General features: G+C 40.7%; 1 protein-coding gene across 3 annotated transcripts; it reads right to left on the bottom strand.

Moving 5' to 3' along the window:
* Nucleotides 1-570: 570 nt before the first annotated feature.
* Nucleotides 571-12,333, bottom strand: LOC113093901 (ectoderm-neural cortex protein 1-like). Of its 3 annotated transcripts, none has more exons than XM_026259473.1 (4): nucleotides 11,963-12,332; nucleotides 10,555-10,854; nucleotides 8,597-10,120; nucleotides 571-3,896 (listed from the first exon to the last, which is right to left on the bottom strand). In XM_026259473.1, exons 2-3 carry the CDS (start codon nucleotides 10,846-10,848, stop codon nucleotides 8,639-8,641), a joined length of 1,776 nt encoding a protein of 591 aa, XP_026115258.1. In that variant the 5' UTR covers nucleotides 10,849-10,854; nucleotides 11,963-12,332; the 3' UTR covers nucleotides 571-3,896; nucleotides 8,597-8,638. The 3 variants fall into 3 exon arrangements, with proteins under 3 accessions (XP_026115258.1, XP_026115261.1, XP_026115260.1); XM_026259476.1 differs by lacking the exon at nucleotides 11,963-12,332 and adding an exon at nucleotides 11,134-11,291; XM_026259475.1 differs by lacking the exon at nucleotides 571-3,896 and adding an exon at nucleotides 4,824-5,948 and having other exon boundaries at nucleotides 11,963-12,333.
* Between the last annotated feature and the right edge of the window lie 3,663 nt (nucleotides 12,334-15,996).

Here is a 15,996-nt window from a genome sequence, read left to right as displayed (position 1 = left end):
AATAGACCATACATGGTTATTTGATATCCATTAAGGAATTACAGGAACAAGGTGAGAGGATGATGATTAAGAACGTAGGAGGAACTTCCATGAAAAATGAAAAGAGGACAAGAATAGAAGGCCTATGGCGGAGGTCTTTTTACATTTTTAGGTTTCACATCAGCTGCCAGAGTTTGCAGATAATGGTTAGGGTTGCCACGGCAACAGTGAAATAAAACGGAAAGTATCTTATGGGTCACATATGGGTTTTACTTTCTGTCTTGGACACACACACACACACACACACAGAGAGAGAGAGACAGACACGACAAGATGATCTCAGCCTTTTCTGTACATTTATAGGGGCCCTTAATAAACACACACCCATTTAATACATTGTACAGACAAGTGCTGCCTGCCATATAAAGCTGCGCAGATATGAGAGAAATGAGCTCCAAATAAGCCATGCTGTAATTAAAAGTCTCATTTCTTTACATAAAAGAGCAAAAAACTTAGTTCAGGATCATAAAAGCATGTATTGAAGTCATTTATGACAAGTCAGGAAAACTTGAATAATGCAAGAAGCTTTTATACGGTATCTCTCAAGAGGAAAAACTCTTGTCTTTATTTAGCCATGAATTTCACATTGTGAAAAAATCACTTGTACAAAATAATGTTAACCGCAGTGGTTGAGATAAAATAACAATACAATTATCTAATACGACAAATACAGAAATGAAAAGAAAAATGACGCCCACAGAAACAACAGTACAGGCCAACATTGACAGTGCTTTAGCAATGCGTCTGTTCGTGAAGGCATACAGCTTTTAAGAGTTCTAAATGCACACAGGCGTATGAGTCACCTCTGAATCAGTCTTTCACTTCAGCAGGAGGAGAGCGGGAAGAAGGGAGGGCAAAGGAGCAAGAGGGAGAGAGGAGGGAAAAACAAAACACTTGACTATTACTAGTTCAAATGGAGAGGGGGCAATGATTGTTGACCATTGCTGTGGCAACTGTGTTATGCGAGGGGGGACAGAGCAGGGTTTTTGATTGGCTGGAGGTCAGAGTGTGCAGCGTTCTGTGAAAAGGTATTCTGGAATGGGGAAGGAGGGGGTAAAATATGGAGGGGGTGTAAGACCCTAAAGGCTAACCGAAACATTGTAAGCAAGAATTTCCTGGAGGGGATGAGAGGGTTTGTGGGAGGAATGCTTGCTACCGGTTTTCCTTTCTTAGGGCTTTCCTTCAACTTTGCCGTTGCTGTGCAATTGAACAGCATGGAATACTATATTCTATTATTTAAAGCTATATAATTTCTTTGTAGCATGTAGAGCAGTGTTGTCACGACAGCTATAGTGTAGCAAACGGCTAGCGGTGTTATACAACCTACCCGAACACTGTTGTCGCTCTGCAGTGAATATTAAAACAGACAGATCATCTTTACAAGAAGCACATTTGGCATCGACATGAAAGCACTATGGTCTTTGCCCTTATGTAGACATCACTGATAGTTATTCCAAGACCTTTGGGATTCAGCTTTATCATAACAAACACCATTTTGTTCATCATCATTAAATTTGCCCAATGAAATCATCACTTTTTACGTCACAGGCTGTAGCAACCAACATCCACTCTTAAAAAGGTTTTGTATTGAGGTCCTTTAATATTTAGATTATTAAAATGTTCTTCATACTAACACTGCGTCTACATAGTTCGCCGTCTACAATTAATAATAAAAAAAAAATTTGTACTGATGTCAGAAATAGCACAAGGATTTGGAGTGTGTCAGAAATATAAAGGTGCATACGCTTATAGTCTGTCATGTCACAATAACTGAAGACAGCATTGCGGTTTATAATGGGCTCTCTCTGCTTTTGTTGTAACACATCATTCATATCTAGTGTAAATAAGATTCTTGGAAGAATGTATCCATTGAAAAGTTCTTTGAAGAACCCAAAATGGTTTGTCTATGGCATCACTGGGAAAAATCCTTTTTGGAATCTTTGTTTTTAAGAGTGCATCCAGCTAGATAGATCTACAGGACCCTTACAACCCAAAGATACCCGGTGTCAGGCTGAGTTTCAGTACGGACAGAGTGATGAATGCAGAGCAGAGTTACAGAGGGTGAATACTGGCCCCAGTTTGGCATGGGGTCACAGGTCGAAAGCACTTGCTAAATTACACTAATGGTCAATTACTTAAAGAACTGGATTCATTTGGGTAAAATTTTAAGGCATGGTTCACCCAAAAATGACAATTTTGAGAGTGAGTACAAGATTACAATCATCATTTTTGGGGGAACTGGTCCTCCGTTTTGAAGAAAACCATCCCCCAAACTCTCAAAACAACCTCCCAACTCCCACATGACCTGCTCACCCTGGGTAATCTGAACCTCTGACGTCATTCGGCCCATTCTTATTCCTGTCAATGACCTTTGACCTCCAAGCCTCCCTGTTTTTGATCAGATGAACAAGAGGCTCAAGAGTCCGCTGACCACTACAAATTCCACCTGCTCAGTCAAAATGACCTTCTGTAAATGTGCAAAAGAGCAGCAGGAACACAGAGCGTTTTGGGCCATGCGCAGTACAATAACCGGTCAACTTCTACACATCCAAATATATATGCAAGCAGAAAAATTAACAATAAATAAAAAAATATTGTTAATACACAATGGATCAAACAAAACCGACAGCTTAAAAAAAAAAATCATAAATTAAGACTATTAATGTGTGAAGCCAGACAACCAGTTGTTTGCACTTTTTTTTCTGTGTCTTTTTTTTACATTTACAGTTTCGTTGTTGCCATAGAGACTGCATTCCCTCGCAGGGTGACGAAACGACTCTCACCTCTTTTCTCTCTCCTTCTGTCGTTCACGTTTACGTGACTGTATGTGCTTAGAATAGTACAGGGAAAAAAACAGCAAAACAGAAGAGTCTTGCACAGTTTAAATCTTGTGCGGGAGAAATGTCCTGATCTGCAGTCGGTCAGTCATCAGAAGCTGGAGGGACAGTGTTTGTTGGGGCTTTCTCAGAGGGCATGCTCACGCGGTTTATTTCTGAGGGAGCGGGGGTATGATTGGGTGTTGAGTGGGGTCAGACGGACATGCTGGCACATGCCTCTCCCGCACTCACTTAGTCACAAACGCACAGCTGGCACGTGTACGTCGGGACACACTGTGCCCGTGTCCATTTTCACACCAAGCTGCTAAGGTCTGTTCAACAGGAACAGTTCAGCATCAGCCTGTCCTCCTCGTACAGACGTGTGAAGGACAAATACTTAAAAAACGCTTGCTCACATTTCCTTCTGTTCTTCTTGTGATGTTTATCAGTCCTTTAAGAGTCCACATCAGCCTTTCTTCAGAGCAAGGTCTATTTTTTAACATCAACATGGGAGAAAAGGTAGATACATATCAGGACATGAGGTACTTTTCCTGGAGGATCTTAACATCTCCAATCATGCGTTGAGACTCTTGTTGTTCTCCCAATCAAAAGCTTCCACTCATCCTTCATGCATTATACAAATTAAGACAGGCATACGGGTCTATTTTAGCTTGCATGGCATCAGCATTGTACAAAAACGGTCCGATTACACAAACGTGGGGGACGAATATGATGATTATGCTGGTTACGATGAAAGCAGACTGGACTTCAGGGTGCGTTGCAGTTCTTTTGGTTTTCACGGTGAAGCCTAAGTTCTGATTCTCAACAAAATGAACGATGAGACATCACAAATGTACTTAAAACTTCCAAGGAGGAAGTAAAAAAAAAAAAAAAAAAAAGCTTTGCGAATGGACTTTGTACACAATATTTAGGTTAGCTCTTATGGGAGGAAATCTCTTCATAAAATTGCACAGGAAGCTTATAGCGTTTCTTCACAGTTGGAATCCAGTAGACAATATCGACAAATGGACACACAGAATTCTGTGGAAAGAGAAAACAAAAACAGATTAGGAATGTTATTTTCGAAAGCTAGACTAGAACTTCAAATTTTCGCCACACATTCACACACGCATTTCAGGAAAGAATAACATCTCACAAATATAATTTCAGATAATCGGTTCCTTATCTTTTCTTTCTTCCCCTCAAGAGAAAAAGAAAAGAAAAAAAAAGAGAACCGGTCAGACCCTCACACCTGTTCAACAGCAAACACAAGGCGTTACAACACACACACACACACACACACACACAGGCCTGAACCCTTTAAAATACTGCATACAGTCAGATAATTAACGGTATTAACGAAGGCACATTTAGGTACCTAGAGCACAACTGAATATAGTGCATCAAAGGTTTCCTCTTTTCTCCACTGTTGCATTTGATGCAACAATATGTTTTTTGTCTTTGGTTTTGTCTGTACTTTCGTTTTACAGCCTTAAGCTTCCACAAAAGACCATATCCATTCTGAAGTCACGTATTCTCTCTCAGTGCCTCAAGCTTGAAATAAAGGAGACAGATGAAGTGGAGGTGATCATTTGAAAGCTGAAGTCCCCTAGAGCGACTAAATTAAGTCGTTAGTAGACATTTTCTCTCTCTTTTCCTTCCCAACCCCTACTTTCTTCTAAGTTCTGCATTCAGTTCATATAAATGACAGTAAAGGGCAGTAGAGCCCTACAGTTACAGTAGAATTGCTTGCCAATTAAAACCCACTCAAACAGAAGCCCAGCGGGACCGAGAGCGGGTAAAGCCAAATCCATCCCTCCATCGATCCCAGGGCCGGTTGAGTGTAGATTCTGCAGAGCTGCTTTTGAAAACAAAATGTTCGGCGAACTGTGACACTTCATCTAAGCAGCATGGAATTGACGGTGAATGAACACAGCTTAGGCTTAATGACCTCCCTCCACTCCCACACCCGCCAAACACAAGCCTGGCATAAACACACACACGCGTATGTGCAGCACACACACGCACAAGCGCAGCAACAAACAAACTTAGTTTTTACCATGGTGGCTATGTTCCATTGATTTCTTTTTAATTTCATACCGAGCTAAGTACAAATATAATAATAACAACATTTCAACTATTACCCAAAATTTGGAACCACGTTGTACGTAAAAACATTTAATTTGTGAATCTCAAAAGTCAACTAACTGACATTTCAATCCATCACTACTTTAATGTTTTTAAAAAGATGCTCTCATTTTTGAGAATTATGACATTAAAGTTTGACAAAAAGAATCCCACAGCTAAGATCCTCTATTCAAACTCCTAAAGACTGAGGCTATTTGTTGTTGGCCATCTTTTAGGAAAAAAAAAATAACTGCACATACAGATATGTTGTTTGTCATTCTGTCTGTTCTGGTATAAAATATATACTTCAGCAAAGAACATCAATGAACCTTTGCAGAGTTCAACAGCACATTTGTACAAAAAAACAGTTTCACAGAGAGAGGGAAAACATAAGAGATAAAGAGAACAGTGTGTCTGTGTACGCAGGAAAGGGAGGATTCTCTGTAACCAGATGCATTCCCATGGGAGAAACATAGCAGGAGTTTGAGTGTGAGAAAACACAGTTGGAGAGAAAGAGCAAGACTGAAAATCTTTGTTTACCCTCCCTTATCCAGTCCTCCCCCTCTCCCCTCATCTCGGTCTTCTCTCTCTTCCCACTCCTCTGGCCAGCAGTGAGGCTCCTCATTGTGATAGGGAGGAAGCTTGCTTAGAACACTTCATGGTCTTTTAAATGCACAGGAATGGCTCAGTGAACAAAGGCAGGACCACCACTTTGAAATGAACTGCCCTGTCAAGGTGGGCGGCGTCTCACACGCACATGGTCACAGAGACTTTAAAAGCGAAGCTAAATGACCAGTTCCAAAGGGTCAGGAATGGAATGAGTGCAAAGGAGTGCCTCAGTTTTTGATTTTCAGTGAGGAGGAAGTGAAGTTGGTGCTCGTTCTATTTAGTCTACTGTCCTGGAGTTTGAGTCTCTCTATCAGTAATTATGGGTTATTCTGTTCTTGCTGCAGTCAGACTGATGACCTGCCATGAAGGGAGAGGAGAAATTAATGTATAAAATATTAATTTCATTCTCCGAATATTAATTTCATTCTCTCAAAGAATAAACTGCTGAATATAAATGCCCCCCACCCCATTTATTTCAACGGCCATTCTCATTAAAAAATTAAATAAAAAATGTTGCCCAAATGTTCTTATTTTCCATTCTTATTGCATCCAGATAGATTTTTGCATCTAAACTCACATCTCAATAAAGGATCTCAGCACACTGCAAAACATGGTGATCAGCAATGCAGAAACCATTTATGGAAAACAGCGATGACTCATATGAATTACATCATCTCATTTACTTATGCATGTTTTACTCTAAAGTGAAGCAATATGTGAGTCAAGCCAAAAGATTTCCTACTAGAAACCAAGTGACAGTGATTTATGATCTCTGAACTTACTTGGTTTTGTTTTAATAGACATCTTTATTTCATCAATGATTAACCAATCACAGGAGATACATCTTACAGTTAGATCATAAAAGATTTAGTCAGACTTCAAACGTATTAGTCAATTTTTATTATCTACATAATGGGATTGTAGCACTGCTTTATCCAGCATGTACATGCAGGTGTGGTCATATTTGGAAAATTTCAAGAGAAATTGATACTATGTGCCACTCCTTTAAATAGAAAACAGTGTTGATGCACAATTTCTACTTCAATATTGATTATGCATTGTAGCATATGTTTACTGTACTTAGACAAAGTCTGTAGCTAAACGATGCAAAATTCTGCAACGGACAGAACTTTGCCCAGACTTCAAGCTAGCATGCTCCATGTTGTCAACACGCTGCTCATCCAAATTAAACAACTCACCTTTTCTTTATGTCTTTTCTCTGAGCCCTACCTCCTCCCTTATTTGCCCTACCTCTCTTTCCTGCTTCTTCCACCCTTAGACAAATTTCCCCCTCAGGAACAATAAAAGTCTTCTATTCTGCTTCAATTACCCACGGTGCAACGCCCCTCACTGCATACTCATAACTCATTCAGCCCTACCGCAAGCTGCCTCCTCACAACAGAGGCACACAAACTCTGGATCTAAATTTTACATGTGAAGATTTGCATATGCCCACACACACACACACACACACACACACACACTGAAATTCAGGTGTAACCCAACATATTTCTCTGGTAGGTGTATGGAGCTTCAATCTCCAGCTCAAAGACCAAGGCTGAATTCTTCAAGCAAGGATTTACATTTTTTTCCTCCCTCACAGTCTGGAGACAGATCAGATACAGCAGAGTCTCCATATCAGCCAGACCAGACAGAGCGCTCACACACACACACACACTGCATTGCTGGTTATATCCCTGCTGAGAAGTAGATACCAGAAAGCATGATGCCCTTTTCTGATGCAGTCCTGCGGTGACCGAAGCCTGTTTTCCTGGAGAATGAGCAAAGCTAAATAGCCACTATTTTTATGGACTCTCAGGAGACGTGACATCTGTAGCAACCCATTATAAAACATCCATTAATGCACCAGCTTTGAAAGTCATTGATTAAAGTGAAACGCTGAGATTAGTACACCTATACACAACAGACAAATCTCCTTACAGAAACCAAGGAAAACAGCAAAAAAAAAAAAAAAAAAAACTAGTAGTGAAGGAACGAGAGAGGACACAAAAAAAAAAGCACTGGGTAACTGTTAGACTGAAAAGAAAGCTATCAGATTTTGCACATGAGCTATGTTGACCTGGTTGATATTCATAGCATGTTGCCTTGCCATTTCTTTCCTCTCTGCTTCCTGAGACAATCTAATTGTTCTGCCAATACTCAATTTGCCATTGATTTGAAAAAGGGTCTTTGTCAATGTATGCATGAGGCAGATCATGAGGGATAAATAATCTCTATATCCAAATGCAGTATGCATATGAACACACAAAGAGCCGTGTAAAATGTGTCCAGTACACTTTCAAAGAGGGAACGGTGTATGGCAACTACAACACTGGAATTTTTTTATTAAAAAAAAACAAAACAAAAAAAACAAACACAGGTTCACAAAATTAACTAACAAACGTTGTGAAATACCCTTCGCGTTCCAAAGAAAAAATATCTTAAAATCTGTTGCAGTTCTTACAACCACTTGTGGACATTATGTAAACAACAATGTGATTTTCTGGATGAATGTCCACCATGAAATGAAAACTGATTCTAGCAATACATAAAAGGGCCAAATATACAGACAGGAATCTAGAAACTCTAGCCAATGATAAGCCAATAATTTTATGTCAAACCTGATAAGTGTTAACTGATAAATACAAATGAATATTTCTATATTATTTTATCTAAATCGATTTGAAATCAATATGAGACCAAATTTATCTGAAGGGCCATTTAATTTTAAATGAATTTAAACAGCACAACTTTATGACGTACAGTATGAAAATGGGATACCCTACTAGATTTTGACATTTGATTGATTACATTTTACAGTGTTTTTAAATTACTACTTTTAAAATATTCACTTTAAGATAAATACTGCCGATTAAATATTCTAGTATCATTAGATTACTGATATGGTATTACTATTCATTTAATAATTTTTTTTTTGGGTCTAATTACAGAAAGTAACATGCTTGCTAAGCCTAGTAATTCTTTTTTTAGACTGCAAAACCTACCTCGTAGGAACAACGGGGTCACACGGGGAGAGCAGGCGTGCTTCAGGCTGGGAGGTGTTTCCAGGTGCTGACGAAGGCGGTGGGGATTAAGGAATATGGTACGGTAGTGATGCTGTTCCATGCATCCAGCGTGGGGTCGTAACAGTCTAGGGTTTTGCAGCGCTGTGTACCAAAGTAGCCACCCACCACATAAAGTTTGTTTCCAGAGGCCACCGCTTGGCAGCTCATTCGTTTTGCCGTAACATCTCCAACTTTGGTCCACTGATAAGTCTCACTGCTGAATTTGTAAGCAGAGCAAGCAGAGAACTCGGTGTCGCCTCCCATTACAAAGATCTGGTTGCCGAGAACAGCAGCTGCAGTGTAGCGCCACGGCTGTGGACAGGATGCCGGGACCGCCCAGCGATTTTCGGAGGGATCGTAGCACTGAACTTTAGGCAGCTTGTCATGGGCCACACTTGTCCCACCGAAGGCGAATAACTTCAGCTTAACGCTGACGACAGCAGCATTGCTAACTCCTTCTCGCAGTGGTGCCACCATGCTCCACTTATTAGCAACTGGGTCAAACTGCTCTACCTGCTTCAAGGACACAGATGGTGATGCAGGCAGACAGCCAGTGGCAGCTGTGTGACCTCCAACGACGTACAGGCAGTGGCGTAACTCAGCGGAACCGTGACCGTAACGTGCGATCAGCATCGGAGCCGCTTTGGACCATTCTTCTTGTAATGTGTCATACACCCAGACGTCCTTAGACACACCGTTCTCTGAGCCCCGGCCCCCAGTCACATACACTTTGCAGCCAATGGCACAGGCGCTGAACTCTTTGCGTGGACTGGGGATGTCTGCCTTTGGAATGATCTCTTTGGCCTTCTGGTCCACCAGGTAGAGCTTGTCGCACATAAACGTGGGGCCACCCAACAAGAAAAGGGCATGGCTGGTCTTGCGGGGCCGGGCGCAAGGACTATTGACGACGCCGTCGTTTTGCAAGATGCGCAGTTTGCAGCGGATGGCCTCGTCCACCAGCTCTTTGCTTTTAGCCTGTGCAATGATGAGCTCCTCCGTAGAGACGTTCTCCATGAGGAAGATGGCAGGCAGGAGAGCCAGACGCACAGTACGGAGCAGCTCCGGAAGGTGACAGTGCCTCCTCTCAAGGTCATAGTTTACCCAGTTAAGCGCCGATTCGTAGACCAGACGCTCGTCCTCGGTTTCGAGCTCTTCGTGTGCCAGCAGTTGGACCAGCATGTCCTTGGGCAGCTGGAGAAACTCTTCAGTCTTGCAGATAGCAGGGAAGTTACTGAGGCACATGCTCCAGGACAGCTGGAACAGCTGGGTGCACTGGTGAGCATCTGAGAGAAGCAGCATGCCCAGACAGTTGGATGGGTGAAGGTTCTTCTCCAGGAACTCGGCACAAGCATCACGGATGTCCTGAAACTCCAGCATGTCACCGGCCTCAAGGAGAGACTCTGCGTTCTCCTCGTTTATTATCACCCTTGACGAATAGGCATAGTCCAGAAGGAGCTCCAATACCTAGACAATGCAGAATAAGTGCAAAGTTAAAAACATTTACAAAACTTTTATGCAGTCAAACTGTTATACGTGTTACTTTCCAAAAGGCCCGATTTTCAACTTGATTATAAACTCCAGAGCTACTCCAAGGTTTCAGTACTCTTTAATTAACAATGTGTTGTACATTTAAACCAGAGTAGCTGACAAAGTCAACATGTATTTGTCGTCATGTACTCACCCTCATGTCATTTCAAACAATTATTAAACACATGGTATTTTGAAGTTTTTGTTTTGTCCTACAAAGGGAGGAAATAAAGCTTTTCCACAGAAAAAAAATATATCATGGGTTTGGAACCATATGAGATGTGGTAAATAAGAGAAGAAATTTTTTTTGTGCTGAACTATCCCTTTCACACTGTTTGACTACTCTACAAATTCAAGCACTTCCACAGTACCTCTGGATGAATGGAGTCCCTGAAGTCCACTTCACTGTCCTGACTCTCTCTCAGCCCTCCGCTGAACATGGCTTCAAAGTAGCGGCTGCATGCGGCCAGCACAGCCCTGTGGCACGGGAAAGAGCGGCTTCCCGCGTGAAGCAGAACATCGGTGAAGAGTCTCTGCTGCCGAAGAGCATTCAGGTGCATTAGCACGCTGTCGGCATACGAGGACTTGTGGAACAGGTAGATGTTCATAGAGCCCGTGCTGGCACGAGACTTGCGGTTCTCGTGGACACAGACCGACATTTTCATTGAATCCTGAAAAAAGAAAAGTTGTTTTATTTACCAAAGATGCAAGAATAAACACTGATCACAAATAACTTTTTCTACAGGGAATGTGCGCTAAACTTTTTAGACTTTTAAAATCACACTCAGGATGAAAGACAAAATATTTTATTAGCACCTCTGTACCCTATTGACAACTGGCATGTTGCTGTGGCTTGGATAGCCTCTGTTGTCCATTCTAGGAGCTGACTGACATTGTTTTGAACAATGATATGATCAGTATCAACACAATACACAAAGAGCATGCCAAACCTCAACATGAAGGCAGAGAAGATGATGTAATTCTGCAAACACAACATAAAAACCCACTGGAAGCCTCTCTGATGTCTAGCCGACTGGAATGCGAACAAATGCAAGGGAGTCTAATCATTGCCAGGTGTTTAAAGGCAGAACGGATAGGGAGGGGGAAACTGATTGCAAAAAAAAAAAAAAAAAAAAAAAAACTTTCAGAAGTAAACACCCCCGCCTGAAAATTCACAGTGGAAAAACGAACAAAGAGTGGGGAACCAGGCACAGAGTCAACACCAAGTGTGTCAATGTCACCGACTGCCATCTGGTCGCCTATATAGTGCACATTCAAATCCAATCAGTCTGAATTTCCATGTAACCGATCCACGCCCTCCGGTCCCTGCTGGCTGTCAACATCCCTCCGAGGAGAATTTAATCTTGTTTCCACTAATGTTGTGCAGAGGCTAAATGTAGTTGCGAACATGGCTAAATACATTAAGGACACACAAGCAATGATGATGCATCACACCTGATATAATCCAATAATCCATTTATATTGGCCACAGCTGTGAAGTACAAGAGCCAGAAACCCTGTGCTGACATTGGCTATTAATTATTTTGCAACACAGCACTGAAGAATAGCAATGTGATGCGAAAGATATGTTTGATAGAACATTAAAAAAATCAAGAGGTTACAATAAAGAGTGTAATTACAAATAAGGCTCTATTAAAAAAATGACAACTAGAATAATTTATATACATTTCAAAAAGTTTCACATGCTTTAACAGAGAAATGTCCTATGAAATATGTACTAGAAACAACCTAAGGCAATTAAATACGTTATATTATTACCTGTTCAGGAGGAATGAGGACTTCAGTTCCGTGTGCTTTGGCCCTCAAACATGCCACAAAGCGGCGCGTGCAGAGTCACAATACTGGCGGCGTTTAACGCTCTGGCAACGGCGTCCGATGTCGCGTGGATAAACCACAAAATAAACAAATGAAGGATATTTGAATCCACTTGCTTTTAACGTAAGAAACCAGCCTAGAAATACAGTTTGGTCTGCTGTTGCTGAATTACATAGACAACTGCAGTTCCTCTATCTTTATGACTACTGTTCACAACTACATTCGTTCGTATCGTCACACAGCAGCTCCGCCACCGCGTGTGTGTGTGTGTGTGTGTCTGTGCAAGTCTCAATAGTGAACATCTGACGGGTGTGAACAGCTTTAAGAGGACGAAGAAATAGAGGCGGAGCGCTACTGCTCTTTAGGAGAATGTGGGAGGAGACAGAGCCACGAACTGGCGTAGAAAGAGATAAGGAGATTGTGGTGGGGATATTAATCGAAAAATAAAGGAATTTTACTATGCTGCATATCACCAAGGAGTTTGTGTGTATCAAAGTATTCAAAGTCTCTGTATACATTACTGTATATTTCGCAAATAACTGACCTTTTAGAAGTGCTGATTAAGAATCATCCTACCTGGCAACTCCAGTGGCAAAGTCATTTCAATCATATAGTCTATAAGTTGTGCATCCAGCCTTAATTTTATTCCTCATTAGTCTTGAGATGCACTACCATGCACACACTGGTTAGTAGGTTCAGAGCTAGTTTTGAATTTAAATTCACGGAACAATGTCGCCCCCTGCTGAACAAAAGATGCACTTGCGTTGTCTGATTCATCCCTGTAAATGCCCTTGACATACTGTATGGAGGTGATTTGAATTTCTACCTTTTTAATGAAAAATATTTGTTATAATTCTAATTATTATAAACAGATCAAACGGCGCTTACATAGAAAACCAGGAACTCTAACTATAACCATTCATTTCAGGGTTTGAACAACCTTTAGTGAGAGAAATCAAGCAGTTCATTGTTACTTTCAAGCATTTCACACAAATGTTTTCCAGAACTTTAAAGCTCCAAAATGATCCAGTTTGAAGGTTATTTCAAATGGGATGACCAATATACACTGTGGTGAACAAACACTTTCAATTCACCATTATAACCTTGTAGATGGCAGCAGAGAAGCACTTATTGGCTTATTAGTCATTCATTTATAGTTTTTCCTTTATATGTGGAAATGATAAAATAACAATTATAAAATCACTTGTATAAAATATGAAATCATCAGGAAATAAGATTTGTCAGAGTTTTGCTCTTTTTTTGTGTTTGTATGAAGTAAGAAAAGTTACAAAGTTCTTTGTGCTCTTGTGCAAAGTACTCATATTCGCTGAAGTTGTTGGTCAGTTCCAAGAGACTATAGAAGAATAATGGTACATTTACTTAGAGTACATTACATACATTTTCTACATAAAAATTAGATTTTCCACATTACTGTTGTGAATTAAATATATTTTGTAAGCTTCCCAACTCAAGCTTTACTGTCAAATGTATATAAACATGAAATAAACAAGAAATTAACATGTAATATTTTCAGTAACTGCACACATTAATGCAAAACTATATCAATTATCGTCTCAAATTAAATTAAATCACCTTAAAATTAAAAGAATATTGCACATTGTAATTTCTATGAGTTAAGTCCGTTATCGAATCACTTGTCAGTAATACATTTTAAATAGGTAAAATATGTGAATGATTGTATTGCAGGCTGGTTTAAGGTGTGCCCCTAAATTTTCTGCTTGTGTTCCTACATTTCTTTAGTCGGGGGCTTTACAATGCTCCCAGTAAAAATAGTTAGTCTGGAGCATTGCCACAAGGTAAAAAAAAATACTGGTATTACTTGAGGGTCCCCATAATGTAGTGCTCAACACACACACAAACACACACACACACACACAAACACACACACACACACACAAACACACACACGCACACACACACACACACACACACACACACACACACTATTTAGCTGTAGAAACCAGTTCTATATGATCTACTTATGCATACAATGGTTTTGGGCAGCCCAGCTCTGAGTAGGTTTGATGGAATTGACAGTGTTCAGTGTTATTTTTCTCATAATTCTTAAAAAGAAACATCAACCGTTCACTTAAATATAAATATTCTGTTCTTTTCCTCATCCTGGTGTTGCTGTAATGTGCCCTTCTTTCTTCACCGTCCAAGACCAAGCAAAATATAGTGTTGATGAGGACAAGGATAGAGATTGCTCTGTCATGCTGATTGAGTTAGAATAACAGACTGGAAGCTTTTAAAGGAGGGTGGTGCTTGAAATCATTGTTCTTCCTCTGTTATATGGTTGCCTGCAAGGAAATGTGGTTTTATTAACAAAGTTCGGGAGAAGCACGATCAGATAATCATCCAATTTGGTACAGGTGCATCTCGTTTAGCTAATCATCTTATAGCACGCACGCGTATATATATCCAGTCTTCCTACCTCCTGTCCCACGACAGTTTTTCGGCATAGACCGTCTGTCAGCATTCGGTTCGCTCTGTCAGCATTCGGTTCGCTCTGTCAGCATTCGGTTCGCGCTGTCCGTCTTCTTATCACAGGCCCAATCTTCCTTCCGACGAAGATATCTATCCGCCGAACACCAACAAGCGTCATCGGTCAGCTGCTCTTCTCGCCAAGCCACACGTTGTGGCCAAAAGCTCGTGCAAATCCTTGAGCTCGCCTCACTCGGCAACACGATTTTCTCGCCAGGACCGGGCTCTATTATAATGCTGGATCGCAGCCGTGCTCCAGTTCTCCCCGCAGAAAACCTCTCTCGCTTTTTCTGCCGTGTCGCAGTTCGATGCTGCCTCCACTAGCGGCGAAGACCGTGCGTTGTTGTAGTGGCATGTCGTTCGTGAAAGAATCGTTTTTTCGAATGAATCTTCTAGGCGAACGAATCGTTCTCGGTTTACACCCATTCATGAAGAATTTTTCAGAGTTGTCATCCACAATGAGCGAGTTTCATATGAGTCTCAGAGATCGAGAGCTCTCATTCGTGAACGAAAGGACTAAACCGGTATACATGTCGAGTTGATTAAACAGATACATGTCGTTCGTAAACGCAAGGAACTCTTATCAATTTTGTTAAGATGAGAGTAAACCGGGTCAGTTAGCCATTTAGCATGTCAATCTTGCAAAATGTAAAGCGCAGTTATAGGTAGCCTACTGTGCACATATTGTTTACATATTTAGCATACAAAAGATAAATTCCACGTTTAATCCCCGATTTATGAACGTGAATATATAGATCAATATATGAACCGTCTGACCAAACAATTAAAATGCTGATCATGCAAGAAAACCTCGTGATTTGCTCATCTGAACAATTTAAATAGACGTTATATATAGAATGCGCTTATGAAGACGCCAAAATTTGTTAAACGGCGTTATGACTTAACTCTGTCCGATGACGATGCCACTTTTTAACCACGAAGCAAAGGCTTTTTGCAGAGTTGTCATCCCACACCGAAATGTCTAAAGACATTACATTTGCTTTACTGTGCATGTTTAAACCTCACTGAGATGATGCAGACATAAGTTTCATGCAATTATTCCGGCAGGATCAATTATTTAGGGACATATTTCACCATTTACTGGCATGATTATTCAGAATTTTCACGCTACTGCCTCGTGTTTGGCTGCAGAACAACAAGTGTGAGTAAATTTTCTATCGTCTTTTTAGGACTGTTATATGAAAAGCATGCAAAGTAAATGTCTTTAGAAACGGCTTGAATTTGAATTACTGCAATTAACGTTACTGCTATAGACATGTCTATTGGTACAATGGTTTATAAAACTAAACATGCTACATTGTTTCAAAGCCTCTATTTTCACAGTCCATACTACAACAGGAAAACAGCATCCCAAATTTATCTGCTCCGGAGGCTGTTTAAAAGGGCCCGAAGGCCAAAACAAGAGGAAAAGATGCTTTTCCAACAGGACCGTATTAATTCAGACAAGGTTT

This window comes from Carassius auratus, unplaced genomic scaffold (assembly GCF_003368295.1).
Source record: "Carassius auratus strain Wakin unplaced genomic scaffold, ASM336829v1 scaf_tig00215202, whole genome shotgun sequence".
Taxonomy (NCBI): domain Eukaryota; kingdom Metazoa; phylum Chordata; class Actinopteri; order Cypriniformes; family Cyprinidae; genus Carassius; species Carassius auratus.
This window is presented reverse-complemented; position numbering and strand designations above follow the sequence as displayed.